At 36.7% G+C, this 17,094-nt stretch overlaps 1 protein-coding gene and 1 long non-coding RNA gene across 3 annotated transcripts; both read left to right on the top strand.

Annotated features, from left to right (window-relative positions):
- Window positions 1-7,517: 7,517 nt before the first annotated feature.
- On the top strand, window positions 7,518-11,630 carry LOC131936033 (uncharacterized). Of its 2 annotated transcripts, none has more exons than XM_059292855.1 (5): window positions 7,518-7,601; window positions 8,295-8,439; window positions 8,932-9,046; window positions 9,682-9,809; window positions 11,516-11,630. In XM_059292855.1, the coding sequence occupies exons 2-5, from the start codon at window positions 8,373-8,375 to the stop codon at window positions 11,620-11,622; spliced, it is 417 nt and encodes a 138-aa protein (XP_059148838.1). In that variant the 5' UTR covers window positions 7,518-7,601; window positions 8,295-8,372; the 3' UTR covers window positions 11,623-11,630. The 2 variants fall into 2 exon arrangements, with proteins under 2 accessions (XP_059148838.1, XP_059148839.1); XM_059292856.1 differs by lacking the exon at window positions 7,518-7,601 and adding an exon at window positions 7,603-7,692.
- Window positions 11,631-12,947: 1,317 nt separating this feature from the next.
- LOC131936032 (uncharacterized) lies at window positions 12,948-16,003 on the top strand. The gene is made up of 3 exons (XR_009386004.1): window positions 12,948-13,065; window positions 14,227-14,347; window positions 15,867-16,003. It is a non-coding gene; the product is annotated as an uncharacterized LOC131936032 (long non-coding RNA).
- Window positions 16,004-17,094: the final 1,091 nt, after the last annotated feature.

The raw sequence follows: 17,094 nt of genomic DNA, 5'->3' as shown, positions 1-17,094 counted from the left end.
ATGTAGGATGTAGAGTAAGCAATGAATTATCTCCCATTTGGAAATCCAAATACCAACATTTTATTCAAGGGAATTAACTTTAAAAAGAATAGCAAAATCAACCCAGTGTAACTAAAACATGCTTGAGTAACACAATGAAACTCTTTACATTTCATTACATAATCTTTATACCTAATTTTGTTATATTAATTATGTAATTTTGTCAAAACGATATATTATTTCAATTGACTAGTTAACAGTAAGTTGTTTCAAAGTAAAAAAATAGTGGCATTATTTTAACACACTTCTAGTCAATATCGATAACATGTAATTTATTGTTTTCAACAAGTATGCCTAGTCACCTTTACTGTATTTAATTTTGGATCCCTTAAATAAAGGGACGCCTTGAAAAAAAAAAAGCGCATTACGGGTAACTGTTCCAGATGGTGGTAAATAGTGCTATAAATAGTGCACAATTATTAAAAAATAATAATTTGAAAAAACAAAGTTTATGGATGGTTATAAATTCTAGCGTATATAATAATATTAATAAATATTAAATATTCCTAAAAAAAAAACCCTCAAGATTTTTCAGCTATAAAACGCCTACCTTTCTTTGTAGTGTGTTCCGTCCTGAATTGAAGTCATCCAACTTACGATAAACTCGACTACTCGATATAATCTACTACATTCACAACACATATAAAAAGTTCGATACCTAAACATGACTAGACTCGATGCTCCAGAACTACGCCACCACCTCGCTTAACTTCACCAAGCTCCACAGACGATACTCCCAATCATCAACGATTTGACTGGACCTTCTAATACACGATAACAGTCAACACACTTCGATACCTTAATACCACAAGACTCGATACTCCCGGACGCCAGAACGATACCTCATCACCTACATTCTCATCTCTCTACTACCAATCAGATTCCACTGGACCTACAACTACACGACAACAGCCAAATAAAAAATACGATACTTTGAACACCCCGTCATTACAAAAATGTATACACTAGCACAGATGTGTAATTCAAAGTCAGAAAAAAGAGACGTACAAGCCCTATTAAAAACCAAAATCGCACGTGTTTTGGAACGCCCCGTCATGCGCTGAATCGATCACTAAATCAACATTAAAATTAGATAAACGATTACAAATGTTCGAAATTTCAATTACGGACTTATTTAATCGTTTTCTAGATCAACTATGTGACACCAAAATAAAAAGGCAAAGTGACTGGTAAAAAGCGCTTCGACCTTTCCAAATTAGGGGGGTGGGGGTGCATTTTCACCTACCTATATAGGCCTATATAGACCTACATTTGGGGCGGGGTGCAAAATTGATAGTTCGCCCTGGGCGCCGAAATAGATCGCCACTCCTTTGTTTATTACCATCTATAGTTTATAAAAGATAATCAAAGTTATTAATTATTAGATACTAATAATGTCGATTACATATTTTTGCGCCCCCCCCACCCCCTTAAGGATAGCGCCCTAGGCTACCGTCTAGTTTGCCTTATAGGTATCGACGGCCCTGTTTCCATGCTATTCCATTGGAATATTTTATTGCGCTGAGTAATGATTTATTGGAATATTTCATTGCCCTGAGTAATGTTCTATTAAACTATTTCATGTAATTTTTTAAGGTTCTACTATCAGCAATAATCATAAAAAATAATATCTTTATTCATCTTTATTGTAGTTTGCAAGATGTTGCCTATAATGTATACACTCATTCAGTAGATTGATAGTTTAACAATTTTTTTTTTTAAATGAAAGTCGAAGACCTATATTTTAAAATCATAATAAAATTAAAATCCCGAATATACTCAATAAAAACCTCAATTAATACCAAAAGAAATTAAATTCTTTCTGAAATGGTATTCATTTGAAAATATTTTGAAATATTAAAAAAAAAATTAACCTTCATTACTATTTTTTTTAAAACTTCAATTTTATTACCCCTGATATATGTATCACCAATACTTCAGTTTGAGCTTGATCTAATAATAAATGTACGTGACATGGTCTCATGATGCCATTTTATTCTAGAAAAATTAGGAACTTTGAAGAGTTTACATCAAGAGAATGGTCCTCAGCACATAGTGTCCGGAAATCTTGGTTTGAATCGGGACTGAAATCTGGTTGGTTGAGTTGTGGAGTTAGCTAGGTCAGCCTTCAATCCTTCTCTCTGTACGGTAGATTAATTGTTCTTCTGTACATGGCTTGCCATGGTGAGGATTTTTTGAAAAATTTGATATCGTGGGATCTTATTTTTTGTTAAATGTCATTTTGTATGAACTAGGGTGGGTGATATTTTTGTTTACATATTGTATGAATTAGGTTCGATGATATTTTTGTTTACATATTGTATGAACTAGGGTGGATGATATTTTATTTGCATATTGTATGAACTAGGGTGGGTGATAGTTTTGTTTACATATTGTATGAACTAAGGTGGGTGATATTTTTGTTTACATATTGTATGAACTAGGGTGGGTGATAGTTTTGTTTGCATATTGTATGAACTAGGGTGGGTGATATTTTTGTTTACTTATTGTTTGAAATAGGGTGGGTGATATTTTTGTTTACGTATTGTATGAAGTTTAGTGAGTGACACACACTTGTGTTGGCAGATTGAATGACATTTTTTTTGGGGGGGGGGGCGGTATATTTGTTGGCGGATTGTATGAATTCTGGTGAGTGATAATTTGGTTTGTAGAATGGATGAAATCGGGCTAATACATTTTTATTGCCAGACTAAATTCAACTTTTTATTTCGTCTCAATGTTTTTTTTTATTTAAAAAATATTTTAAAAGTATTTTGAAATGTTATATTTTTCATTTAAGATTAATTTAAAAAAAGGATAATAATTTATATATAATTTATAATATGTGAAAGAAATCGAATGCAGTTGATATTAAGTTTCCATTTTTTTTTTTCAAATGAAATTAGTTGTATCTGTCATTTTATTTAACTACATAATTTAGATTGATATAGCACATGCTAATCAATGTTCCCAATTAACAGATTTAAACATACTTTTTAAAAACTAGCAGAAATTCTACTCTGCTTTATCCTTTTGGCTATCGAAATGTGTATAGATCTGCTGATTGGTGATGTAATGATGTTTTATATTTAAGATGGTCAAAATGCAGTGTTGGATAAACTTACAAACTTTTGTTCTTTTAAAATATTTTTATTAAATTTATCTAAAGAAAAATATATTTGATAAATATGTTATGATTGAAAATCTACATCTGTTGTATAAACCCTTATTAAACAAATATAAAAGTTTCATTATTTAGAATTTGTAATTAAACCTTTCTCAGCCAAGATTCTTACATTAATTTTTTTTTAATGTAGAGTTTTTCTAAGTAAAGATGCTTCATTTAAAACTTTTTCTTTCATAAAAAAGAATAAAGGATTTTGTTATATAGTAAACAAATAAATTTCGTGGAAACTAATGGGCGTTGTAATGCAATATTTAGGTAAAAGCATTTTTATTTTATTTTTATTTATTTGACAAAAAAGGTTATAATTATTTTCCTATAGATTATTACATTAAATATTTTTGTAAATCTGAAACCGATCAAAGCTTTTATTTAAAATGAAATGAAGAATGCTGAAGTATGTAGAATAATATTACATAGACATTGAAAATAATCCTCCATTTGTTTATAAACAATATGTCTACCATATATTTTATAATTCTAAACCAGCCTTTACGGCTTGTATACGTATTATTTTATGAAATAAATCTTTGGGAAAGTTTGCACGTCATATGTATTTATTTATTCAAGCAATATTTTGTTTGTTTTTTGTTCTAATTATTTATTTATCTTTCATTCTGTTTCATTAACCCTTTAATATCTGTTATATTCTTTAAATTTGAATTACGTAAAAGAAAAATTTTAAGTTGTTTGTGACAATAAAATGTTAAGTATTTTGTGTTGGAAAATAAAAACCAAGATAAATAAACCGGGAGTGATCTCCCCTAAACTTTCTCGAATATTCTTATATAAAATAAAAGGGGATGGGAACTCGGGCTATAGACATGATTTTTAATCCATTTTAAATACTTAAAAGTTTTAAAAATGGAATAAAACCTCGTAGACAAATTAATTGCACACCAAGTGAACGCCAAATAAAAAAGCGCATAATAGTGCGCAATATTATTAGTACTTTTAAAATTTACATTAGTTTTTTGAGAAATCGGAAGTAGCGTAAAGTACTACTTCCAGTCAACGGAAATTACTCAAAATTTAACAGAAGGTAGAGAATTAGATCTTTTACTTACATGTGAAATTTCATTTATGTATCTGAAATAGTACTCAAGTTATAGGCTTTTGAAAAATTCAAAGTAGGAAAAGTACCACTTCCGGTTATCGGAAATCGCTCAAAAGTTGATACGGATCTACGATTTTGATAAAATACTTATATATGAAATTTCATCAACCTAGCTGTAACGGTACTCAAGTTATCGTGTTTACACACGGACAGACAGACACACAGACAGACACACAGACAGACACACAGACATACGGACAAGATTGCAAAATTATGTTTTTCCGTATCAGTGAGGTGTAAAACGTCGAGATTTGTAAAAATCTGGATTTTTTTTTTGCACGATTACAAGACTTTCTCTATACTTCGTATATACGAGAAAGTAAAAATGTACGCAAATCTAAAAATAAATCGGGCGCGATCTCCCCTAAACTTTCACCAATATTCTTTTATAAAAAAAACAGGGGATGGGAAATCGGGATATAGACATGCATTTTAATCCATTTTAAATAGTTAAACTTTTAAAAATAGAATAAAATCTCGTAGAAAAAAGAATTGCACACATGCGAACGCCAAATAAAACGCATAATATTGCGGAATATTATTAGTACTTTATAAATTTACATTCGTTTTTTTTTTTGAGAAATCGGAAATAGCGTAAATTAGTACTTTCAACCAACGGAAATAACTCAAAATTTGACAGAAGGTAGAGAATTAGATCTTTAACTTACATGTGAAATTGCATTTATCTATCTAAAATAGTACTCAAGTTATAGGCTTTTGAAAAATTCAAAGTAGAAAAAGTACCACTTTCGGTTATCGGAAATCGCTCAAAAGTTGATACGTATCTACGATTTTGATAAAATACTTATATATGAAATTTCATCAACCTAGCTGTAACGGTACTCAAGTTATCGTGTTTACACACAGACAGACACACACACAGACAACGGACAGAATTGCAAAGTCCAGTTTTTACGACTCGATAACGCATAAAACGCCAAACGTTTATATATTTGTATTTATAATTTTTGCCTGATTAAAATAAGTCCTCTATACTCCGGATGTGATGAAGGACTGAGGAGTAAAACGGTGAAAACTGTCAAAATTTCATGTTATTTTTGTGCACGATTACAATACTTTCTCTACAATTCGTATATACGAGAAAGTAAAAACAAAACAAAAGCACATTGGTATGTGATCACCCAACTTCAGTAATTAAATGAAATGTCCTAATCTATTGTGATGAAGCTCTTATTTAGGTTGTCAACGCTTTAGTTAAATTATAATTTAACAAATACACTATATGTGATTGTTGTTTTTAATTTTTATTATGTTTCTACGTTTTAAGTAAAATATATTATAACATAAGTTTTTCTAGTGCAAAAAGGTAACATAAATAGATATCTGTATTTTTATTGTTTTTCAGGGGAAATAAGTTATATTTTAGACAGTTTTAAATAATTTTCACTGTAATTAGCTAGGTACTCCCTTGTTGCCTATATATTTTTGATAAACGATGCTCCTGGGGGTGGGTGGGGGGCTGACACTGGTTATAGTAAATATTATCTATATAAATTCTATTTCGTTTGGGGGAGGGGCGGTAGACAGACGTGACAACACCCCCCCCCCCCCTCTCCACGAAGAGAAGCCAAGAAGAAACCCCGTTCTTAAGCTCGGAACGTCCAATTCTTGAGACCCTCCTATCGAGGTGAAGCAATAAAAGTACGTGGTTATGGCTGTGAACGTTTAGCCATACTAACTTATCCTTAGTAACTCACATAACGCTCTTTACATGAATTGTCGCCATTTGTATTTTCTTGTGACTGCCCAACTCGGCGATGATCACCTCAAATATCCATCTCCTTGGTCTGTAAAATATTATAACAAGTTCCCATTTTTGGACCTCACAATCCATGTAGCTGATGAAGTAGAATTCCTTCGTTTCTTTTGACATTTGCTATAAGTTATTAGAACACTGAAAGTATATTTGTATTCAGTATCATGAGATATTTCAACCGTATTCACCCAACCATATCCACTAAACAATATCTAGCCATTCCTATCAGCTCAACCATATTCACTGAACCATATCGACTGAACCATATCCACCTAACCATATCCACCCATCTACGACAACCTATCCCCCCAACCTTATCAACACAACCATATCCACCAAACCATATCCACCCAACCATATCCATCCAAGCATATCCACCAAACCATATCCACCAAACCATATCCACCACACCATATCCACCAAACCATATCCACCAAACCATATCCAACAAAACAAATCCACCAAACCATATCCACCCAACCATATCCACCCAACCATATCAATCCAAGTATATCCACCAAACCATATCCACCAAACCATATCCACCAAACCATATCCACCAAACCATATCCACCCAAGCATATCCACCAAACCATATCCACCAAACCATATCCACCAAACCATATCCACCAAACCATATCCACCCAAGCATATCCACCCAAGCATATCCACCAAACCATATCCACCAAACCATATCCACCAAACCATATCCACCAAACCATATCCACCAAACCATATCCACAAAACAATTTCCACCAAACCATATCCACCAAACCATATCCACCCAACCATATCCACCAAACCATATCCATCCATCTACGACAACCTATCCACCCGACCTTATCAACACAACCATATCCACTGAAACATATTCCTGCAACCATGCTTACCTAATCATATCCACCTAGCCATACCCACATAACTACGACAAACTATCCGCATCCACCCAACCATACCCACCCAACCATACCCACCCAACCATATCCACCCAACCATATCCACCCAACCATATTCACCCAATCATATTCACCCAACCATATCCACCCAACCATATTCACCCAACCTTATTCACCCAACCATATTCACCCAACCATATTCACCCAACCATATCCACCCAACCATATTCACCCAACCATATTCACCCAACCATATTCACCCAACCGTATCCACCCAACCATATCCACCCAACCATATTCACCCAACCATATTCACCCAACCATATCCACCCAACCACGACTACCTCTCCACTCCACCAAGCCATGTCCACCTCACTATATCCACCCAACCAACACCCACCAACAAAATGAAATAAACTAACACCCCGTCCACCAAACAATATAATTTATCCATCTTCTTATTGATCCTTCAAACAATTGGACCAATGATCAACATCAAATGACGTAATCAAATCCCGCGTTTTCTTTTTGCGCAAGAGCTAGTGACAACGAAATTCTGTTTCGAGGCTGAACATGGAGATAGTGGTGGTAAGTTTGAAAAAAAAATATCTAAAAATGTAGAGTTGTTTTTAAAAATTGCTTGCCGAAGAATTTCACTTGACGGTTAGCATTTTAACTGGTATGTAAATAGACCTAGATCTATAGATCTACGTTTACTAGAATAAAAATACTGAAACTAAAATAATGTGAACGTGTGTTTTTAAATTACTCTACAATGAAACCTAGTCTAGACTAGACTCTAGATCTAGATTAGATCTCTATAGAGTCTAGACTATTCTAGATTCTATCTGGTCTGTGTAGTGTGTCTGGTCTGTCTGTATGTCTAGTCTGACTAGTCTGTCTAGTATGTCTAGGCTGTCTGTCTTTTTGTCTAGTATGTCTGGTCTGTATGTATGTCTGGTCTGTCTGTCTGGTCTGTCTGTATGTCTAGTCTGTCTGTCTGGTCTCTCTGTATGTCTAGTCTGTCTGGTCTGTATAGTTTGTATGTCTGGTCTGTCTGTATGTCTGGCCTGTCTGTATGTCTAGGCTGCCTGTCTTTCTGTCTGGTCTGTCTGGTCTGTCTGGTCTGTCTGTATGTCTGGCCTGTCTGTATGTCTAGGCTGCCTGTCTTTCTGTCTGGTCTGTCTGGTCTGTCTAGTTTGTCTGTCTGGTCTATCTGTATGTCTGTATTTCAGCAACGGACGCTCTTCATTAACGTAAATCTTTTCTGGATTAATTCAGGGCGACAACTCCACATTTCGTCTCCCCCAACCACATCTACGATAAAAGCTCCATGTAACACCACACCATCATTCAACAATGGCCTCGCTTACAACAATGTTAGACGTTTTGATGATCCTTGTGTACGCTCTACACACTATAGAAGGTGAAATATATACTTTAAAATTTTAATATAGAGGGCATTTCGATTAGACGAACATTTGTCGTGTAATGTAGAATACACGTTTTCATAGTCTCAAATAAGAGCATTTTTTCTCTAAGCCTGTCAATAGCACTTGAGAGCGTTGCATATTAACTAGCCTCTGAGTAGCAATTTAGAAGGTGCCGCTGTTTAGGGCCTCTAAATAGCAAATTAGAAGGTCACACTTGTTTCAAACCTCTGAATAGCAAACTATAAGGTGCCACTGTTTCCGACCTCTGAATAGCAATTTAGAAGGTGCCACTGTTTCAGGCCCACTAATAATTGTCGAACAATGATAGACGCAACTTAACGTTAAGACGCAACATACATTCTGTCTCTTTGTGCGTATATATATAAATATATATATATATATATATATATATATATATATATATATATATATATATATATTTATTTATTTATTTATTTATATATTGCTTACATTCTGTCCGCAAGCTGAAACATGTATTTCCGACTGCGGAAATAGAACTGATGGCAATTACGTCTTGTGCGGTGAAAAATGCGAAGATGGGTACTTTATGTCGTGTGCTGATGGCCATGGTACTGAAATGTGAGTACACGAAAGGACGGCTTTTGGGTGAGGGGTATGTTTGTGTGAGTGTGTATGTGTGAGGGGGAGAGGGAAGTTCAGTTATGTTCAAGTCTGTTTCGGAGTATTAGAGAAACGTAGTTTTTTGTCTATCTGTAAAACATGTTTCTTTTTTTTTGAAAAGTCTACGAAAGCTTTTTTTTTTTACATATTTTTAAAAAACACCACCTACCCCACCTCCATCTCACACATACACATACATATATTACATGTATAGTTTTATATATATATATATATATATATATATATATATATATATATATATATATATATATATATATATATATATATATATATATATATATATATATATATATATATATATATATATATATATATATATATATATATATATATATATATATATATATATATATATATATATATATTAAGCACTGAACAATACACAATTAATTTTTTTTTAAATATTTACCACCTCTGTAAGTTTTGTATTGACTTTTTAAAAATATATTTTTTTTATATATAACACTCGCATGTCGCATTACAATCTTTCGATGAATAGATGTTAGTCAAAAACCACATTAAAATTTACTTAACTACCACACGAATAGAGACAATCAGCAATTTATTTTTAGGCCGTGTGCGCTTGGTGAGTACTTCCATGATAACGGCACCAAGTACACCGCGAGACTCATCTTCGACCCGTCCATGGGCGCGTGCATGTTCAGCAACAAAATCTGCAGCACTCCGGAATTTGAAGTCAGTAAGTTGATTCGTGACTGAGTTATACCTGTAGAGCCCTGTGAAGCAAAGGGGTTAAAACGAATCACCGATTTGATAGAGTTTTTACTACTGTTAACCCAAAAGTCTCCAGTTTAAAACGCGAGTTCGTGTCTATAATACTTCAATGAGTCCACCAAGTAACAATGGGTACAAGACTAAAGAAACCAACGCGACTGGGAATAAAGCTGACCACACTATCTCTTCCTATGCCGAGGTCCTTGAAACTGATGAGTTCTGCTTCATCTACCCCCCCCCTCCTCCCCCCATGTGTCTTGGGCACAAACGGTAACAGATGATGATATTTGCTAGACATTATAACTCTTCTCCTAGAAAAGTGACTGTCCCCAGCTAACGAGCCTCATTTGTCCGAGGGCTCGAACTCGAGACTTTTCGGTTTAGATTACAGTTTTTCTTACATTGTTACACACATGCCCGCTTTACATTTCAGATCGACACATTAACAACTGGCTTTAAGATAACGTAAATCTTGACTCTACACACTTACAATTTTAGGCGTTTATCACTAAACATTTTGTCGATAAATGAAGAAACGATAACGAAACTAAACTTATCGAAAGTGTCTTGGGCTTAAAGACTGAGCCTTCATAGATTGGCGCGTTCGTATGTCGGAATGTGCCTATATTCGGTTGTTCGTACTTCGAAGCGTTTCAGTCTGGAAACATTTTTTAAAAATATGTCTTTGAGTTCAGAAATTTAGCCAGTAGGAAAGCACGCATCTCAAAACATTCTATACTCATAAAGTTTCGAATCTCATAACGTTCGTATTACAGAACTTGCATGTTTCGGAATGTTCCTTCTCAGACAGAGTTTTTTCCATGCATTTCTTCGGGGGGGGGGGGGGGGGGGGAGGGGGGACGACGGACGACGACGGACGGACGGACTCCGCCCCCCCCCCCCCCGAACGAAATGAAATTTATATAGAAAATATATACTTATATAGTGTCCGTCCCCCCGAAGAAAGTCTACCTCCCCCCCCCCCGAAAATTTCAAGTGCCCCCCCCCTCCCCACCCCCCCCCCCCCCCCCCCCCCCCCGGAGAAAAAAGTCTGGAAGAAACACTGATCTCAGAACATTATAATCACGAAATATTAGAATCTCGGAATGTTCAATATAAAGAAACACGCCAACTCGTGAAAATATCATTTATGAAAATTCTCATCATTTATGTATGTTTGTATCTAAGAAAATTCTTATCATTTATGTATGTTTGTATTTAAGAAAATTCTTATCATTTATGTATGTTTGTATTTAAGAAAATTCTTATCATTTATGTATATTTGTATCTAAGAAAATTCTTATCATTTATGTATTTTTGTATCTAAGAAAATTTCTTATCATTTATGTATGTATCTAAGAAAATTCTTATCATTTATGTATGTTTGTATTTAAGAAAATTCTTATCATTTATGTATGTGTGTATCTAAAAAAATTCTTATCATTTATGTATGTTTGTTTTTTAAGAAAATTCTTATCATTTATGTATGTTTGTATCTAAGAAAATTCTTATCATTTACGTATGTTTGTATCTAAGAAAATTCTTATCATTTATGTATGTTTGTATCTAAAGTAATTCAACCATAGAAGCGTAAAAAAAAAATCCAGCAATCCTTCATGTAGACCGCTTGTGCATGTTCATCTATTTATTTATTTACCCTTCAACCTACAGGATCTTGTTTAACCTATGGATGCTCATATCGTAAAGATGGGGACTACCCACTGTGTGGAGGCCAATGCTTTGAAGGTATTATGCGAAATGCGAGAACGGTGTCATGAAGAAAGTGTAAGTCCCTGTCATTTCCGCTAGTACACAAGGATGGTTGTGGTAGGTGTTATTGTATTAGAATCAGGGGCGGAACTACAGTGCCGCCAGACCCCGCAATGCGGGGGGGGGCCCACGCCATTTAGGGGCCCACGGCCGACCATAAACAATTATTAAAAAAAAATTTCTTGCATCTTTGACTTGATGTTTGTTTTGTAAAAAAAGAATACAGTAGCTGCGGTTGAATTATCTTTATTCTATAGACACCACCCCACGCTCATTTTTCCTTCGTTATATATATATATATATATATATATATATATATATATATATATATATATATATATATATATATATATATATATAGGCCTATATATTCATATGGGGGGGGGGGCTAAAAAAATTTTTTGCGGGGTGGCCCTTTTTTTCTAGTTCCGCCACTGAGTAGAATTGATACTTCTTACATCGTTTGCTAATCTTTAGCCTGATGTATGTGTAACCCTCACTCAGTTGGGATGCTTTTACCCACTGAGGTGTTGTGGTTAAGACGGGCTGACCCTGAGATTTAGAACACGCTGACACCGACAGTTGTTGTCAAGTACTGGATTTATTCACGGCATCGAGCCATGACGGCGATGCAGTACAACAGTAGTTGTACAGATGAATACAAGAAGAACAGAAAAAAACACAAAGAGAAACAAAAACTGCAGCCCTTCATTAGGTCTACATCTTGGTACCGTCACCGTGTCCACAGACAGCAGCCTTGCGTATGACTACCCATAGTCCCATGTCACATGACACACATGACATGGGGCACAGGTAAAATCGCTCACAAGAGCATGCAACACAACTACATCAACAGGGCTACGGCCTCACAGGGGCCGCAACTCAATGACTTTAAAACTTTATTTGTGATCCCACCTTGGATGGTAACCATATGTGTTACATATGTTTGCAGTTATGTTATGCTAGTTTCGCTTTTCATTGAAGAAATTATATGTGAAAATTAAACTATAAACTTATTATTTTTCATATTCACAACGTTAAAATTAAAGCATAGTGTAAAACTACCCCACTTAATTACAAAAGTGACCGTGGTGGTCAGGTTGTAGAGCGTTCGACTACTAACCTTAAAGTCTCGAGTTCAGATCTCAAGCTTTAGTCCGTAGAACATCGCTGAGCCTACTCAGCGGTAAATAAGTACCTGACTCATGTTAGAGAAATGTTTAAAAAATCGGTTTAGTACAGTGCCGACCACACTATCCCCTCATCTGCCCAGGCTCATAAAGCTATATTTACTGACTTACTCGCCCTTTCGTGACGTCACGTTCAGGATGTGGTGAGATCAATCCTGGAGAGAAACTCGTGTTCCAACCCGCCAACAAGACGTGTGGGGCCGTCAGACGAGATTTGCAAACAGGAGGAAGAGATTGTGGAAAAGATCATGAAAAACAAGCGTAAGTTAAAAAAAAAATGTGTTTGGATATGTTAGTTTAAATAAACCGCATAATGAAGAGGATGGAGATCCTATAGGTTTAGCAACCATGTTGTATTTAAAGAAAACAAGTTTATCTCTTTTCTTAAAATTTTCTGTCAACTTTGGAACGATTACCGGGTAACGGAAAATGAAGTTTCATCTATAAGTAAACGATATCATAGTGAAATTACACTCAAATGTCGATTGACTTCCGATATCAGGAAGGGGTACTTTATTTCCGATTTTTGAAATACGTAAAACATAAGTGTAAATTTTATACATAGGTGTAAGATTTTTTTTCTCACTAGGCTATCCACTTTTAAGCGATTTGCGGTTTCCGGAAGTAGTAGTTTAAATAAACCGCATAATGAAGAGGTTGGGGGGTCCAATAGTTTAGCAACCAAAGTTGCTATTCTGATTTCTAATAGCATTTTACTTCTACCTAACCGATTTGTTTCAAATTTTTACGCAGGTCAAGACTCGATAACAGTGCACTGTAACATTAAAATGTGACTTGATTAGATGTTTAAATTGACTTTAAAAAAATTAATCGGTGTTTCCTTTGTAAACGTATATATGTCCACTCTAGTATGCACACATTGTGGGAACAGGGCATTACCCCCCCCCCCCCCCGTCAATTACCCTCCGGACATTCCCCCCCACCCACCTACATTATCCCCTGTCAATTACCCCCAGCCCAGTAGGACATTGCCCCCCCCCCCCCATACCCTAACTGTCCCATAAGAAAGTACGAGAACGTCGAGGGGAGATAACTCTCGCTTTACCTGTATTTGTTTTATTAAAAGTGCCATCTCCCTTACTGTTCAATAAGAATACATGACATATGAGAACGTTGAGGGAGATAATACCTGTATTTGTTTTTATTAAAGTGCCATCTCCCTTACTGTTCCATAAGGATATATGACATATGAGAACGTTGAGGGAGATAATACCTGTAATTGTTTTATTAAAGTGCCATCTCCCTTACTGTTCCATAAGAATATATGACATATTAGAACGTTGAGGGGAGATAATACCTGTATTTGTTTTATTAAAGTGCCATCTCCCTACTATTCCATAAGAATATACAAGAAAGTTAAAGGGAGATAACTCTCGCTTTAATTGCATTTGTTTATCCTAGCAACCAATTGTGTCGAGCGAGACTGCACGGGTATGATGGACGGCAACTACCAGATCTGCGAGCCCAAGGCCTGTCTGGCTGGGTACTTTGTCAGCTGCAGCAATGAGCTCCCATACGGGATGTAAGCTGGTCTTGTTGGCATGGGAGGTTGTCCAGATAAGCCCCGCCGGAACGTTAACCACCCCCCCCCCCCCATCAAATTTGTTTTTATATTTTAAAAAATGGGTTGTGAAAACTTTTAAAATTTATTGAAGTGTGTAAAATCGGGGACAAGTCGTTAATGATTTGCATGAAAAAAATCTGCATTTTGGTACCTTTAACCCTAACCCTAACTCCAGAGGCGTAGCGAGAGGGGGGGTGGGCGGGGGGGTGCGCACGGGTGACACCATTGAGGGAGGGGGACACCAAGGCAAAAAAATAGTAAAATATATAGAAAAATGATAATTCCACTTAATTAAGTGATTAATTTTGAGTGTGAAATAGTCTTTAATTAGGTGCAAATGGAAAGTTTGAGGGCGGGGGGGGGGGGGGGGGGGAGTGCAAATAGAAAGTTTGAGGGGGAGGGTTCAAATCGAAAATTAAAAGCTTGTCCCCGGGACGGATCGCTACGCCTCTGTGGGGGTGACACATTAAGTGCCGCACTGGGTGACACCCGACCTCGCTACGCCACTGCCTAACCCTCAGGGAGCTTGTAAAAAATGGCGGGGCTTCTCTGGACAAGACCCGTGTGTTGTATTGTCTTATTTCTAGCTATTTTGCACAACTTCCCCAAATAGGCCTAAACATAGTTGTTCGAATTAGTCAAAAAGCGTCCCCCCCCCTCCACCACCACTTAATTTGCCTAGTAAGTTTGGTCCCATAAAATTGATCTGTAAATTAAATAAATCCGTAATCCCAAGCAGCATTCTGTATTCTTTACTTGCGGTGTAGGCCCCAATATTATTTAGTGAAGAGCAGTGTTTCTTTCAGACTTTTTTCTCCGGGGGGGGGGGGGACGACATGAAATTTTCGGGGGGACGGTAGACTTTCTTCGAGGGGGGGGGGGGCGGCGGACACTGTTAAAAGTATATATTTTCTATATAAATTATATAAGAGATGCCTGGAAGAAACTCTGGTGAAGAGCTTTTTATATTATTATCTACCTCGTTTGGCGCACTCCCTTTTGACTTCGCCTGGGGCTGCCGCACCACCCGCCCTCTCCTAGCTACGCCTCTAAGGCTGCCCACAGAACAATGGCAATCTTCTTTAGTTAAACGATAACGCGGCGGAGTGCAGCATAACTGTGTATAATTCAGACATGTACTATTCATATTATTTCTATACAGAGGCGTAGCGAGGGGGGGGGGGGGGGGCGGGGGGGCGGGGGTGCGAACCGCACCGGGTGAAACCATTTAGGGGGGTTACACCAAAGCAAAAAAATAGTATAATATATAGAGAAAAATTGGAGGGGGGGGGGTGCTAATCGAAAGTTTGAGGGGAGGGTGCAAATCGAAACTTGAAAGTTTTGTCCCCGGGAAGAGTCGCTACGCCTCTGAGGGGGATGACACCATTAAGTGCCGCACCGGGTGACACCCGACCTCGCTACGCCACTGTTTCTATACCAGTTTCTAAAGTGTTTTTTTTTTTAAATTTATTTCTAGGGAGTGTCCCTTAGGATCGGATCAAACTGGATCCCAGCCAGACCAAAACTAAAAAGTTGATTTATGACCCGCTACTGATACATGTGAATATTCGGAAGAGCCCTGTACCGGATTGAAGAACAATACTTCTAACATCAGTACGTATTCTTTGTCTCATGTGCAGTGTTTCTTCTAGACTTTTTTCTCCGGGGGGGGGGGGGGGGGGGGGGTGCACTTGAAATTTTCCGGGGGGGTGGGGGCGGTAGACTTTCTTCGGGGGGGGGGCGGACACTGTTAAAAGTATATATTTTCTATATAAATTATATAAATTTCATTTCGGGAAGGGGGGGGGCGGTGAAAATTTTTCGGGGGAGCAAAGCCCCCCCCCCCCCCCCCCGAAAAGATGCCTGGAAGAAACTCTGCTCATGTGCAGGGTTTAGAATAGCTCTAAAACAGCAGAATGATAAGTAATGAAGGTCATTGCGTTGAGAAATAAATCTCATATAAAAATTAAAGTGATTAAGGGAAAAAGTTTTATTAGATTCACAAACTCACATAAAATCACAAATGAAATAAATGAAAGGAAAAGTTAAAACAAGTTAATTAAAAAAGTCTAGTGACATTTATGCGCAATTTCCTTATGTTATCTAAAAATAGCTCTGACGTATAATGCTGGGATGCGTTCAAGCTAGAAGAACGATCGGTTTGTAGGTGTTTATGTAATTTTAAAATTTGTGACCGAACGAGAGGATATTTTTGAAAACTTTCTTCGGCAATATTGTTCTAAATTATGGCAGGAATCGATTGGTACATGTTTCAAGTCGCTAAGTGGTCTGGTTGCCGAGATATGGGCAAAAAACTGAATTTTTTTCGAGGTTTTTTGGCTTTTCCGAGAAATACATGAAAGAATCCCGGAATTTTTATGGCCTATGCTCATTCTAGTAACTTGCTTAACATAATCGCTTTTGGAACTAGTCATCGATATTGCTTCGTTGAGGAGGAGATACGACTTAAAGCCCGGACACACATTCATCCATACATTCATTCATTCATCCATCCATTCCCAGAAATGACGAGTTAATAAACGCAATTCTCCAGAATGGAAATTGCGCTAAAAAAAGGTTTGGTGTAAGCTTACCAATGCTACACGCTGGCATGCCTAAAAACAAAAGCCTGGGGCGCTCAATGATGTAAATTGACCATTTGCAGAGGCGTAGCGAAGGGGGGGGGGACATATGTCCCCGGGAGC

Source organism: Physella acuta, unplaced genomic scaffold, assembly GCF_028476545.2.
Source record: "Physella acuta isolate Inbredline_101_S28 unplaced genomic scaffold, ASM2847654v3 ptg000165l, whole genome shotgun sequence".
Taxonomy (NCBI): Eukaryota; Metazoa; Mollusca; class Gastropoda; family Physidae; genus Physella; species Physella acuta.
Note: the sequence above shows the minus strand (reverse complement) of the source record. Positions and strands in the feature narration are given on the sequence as shown.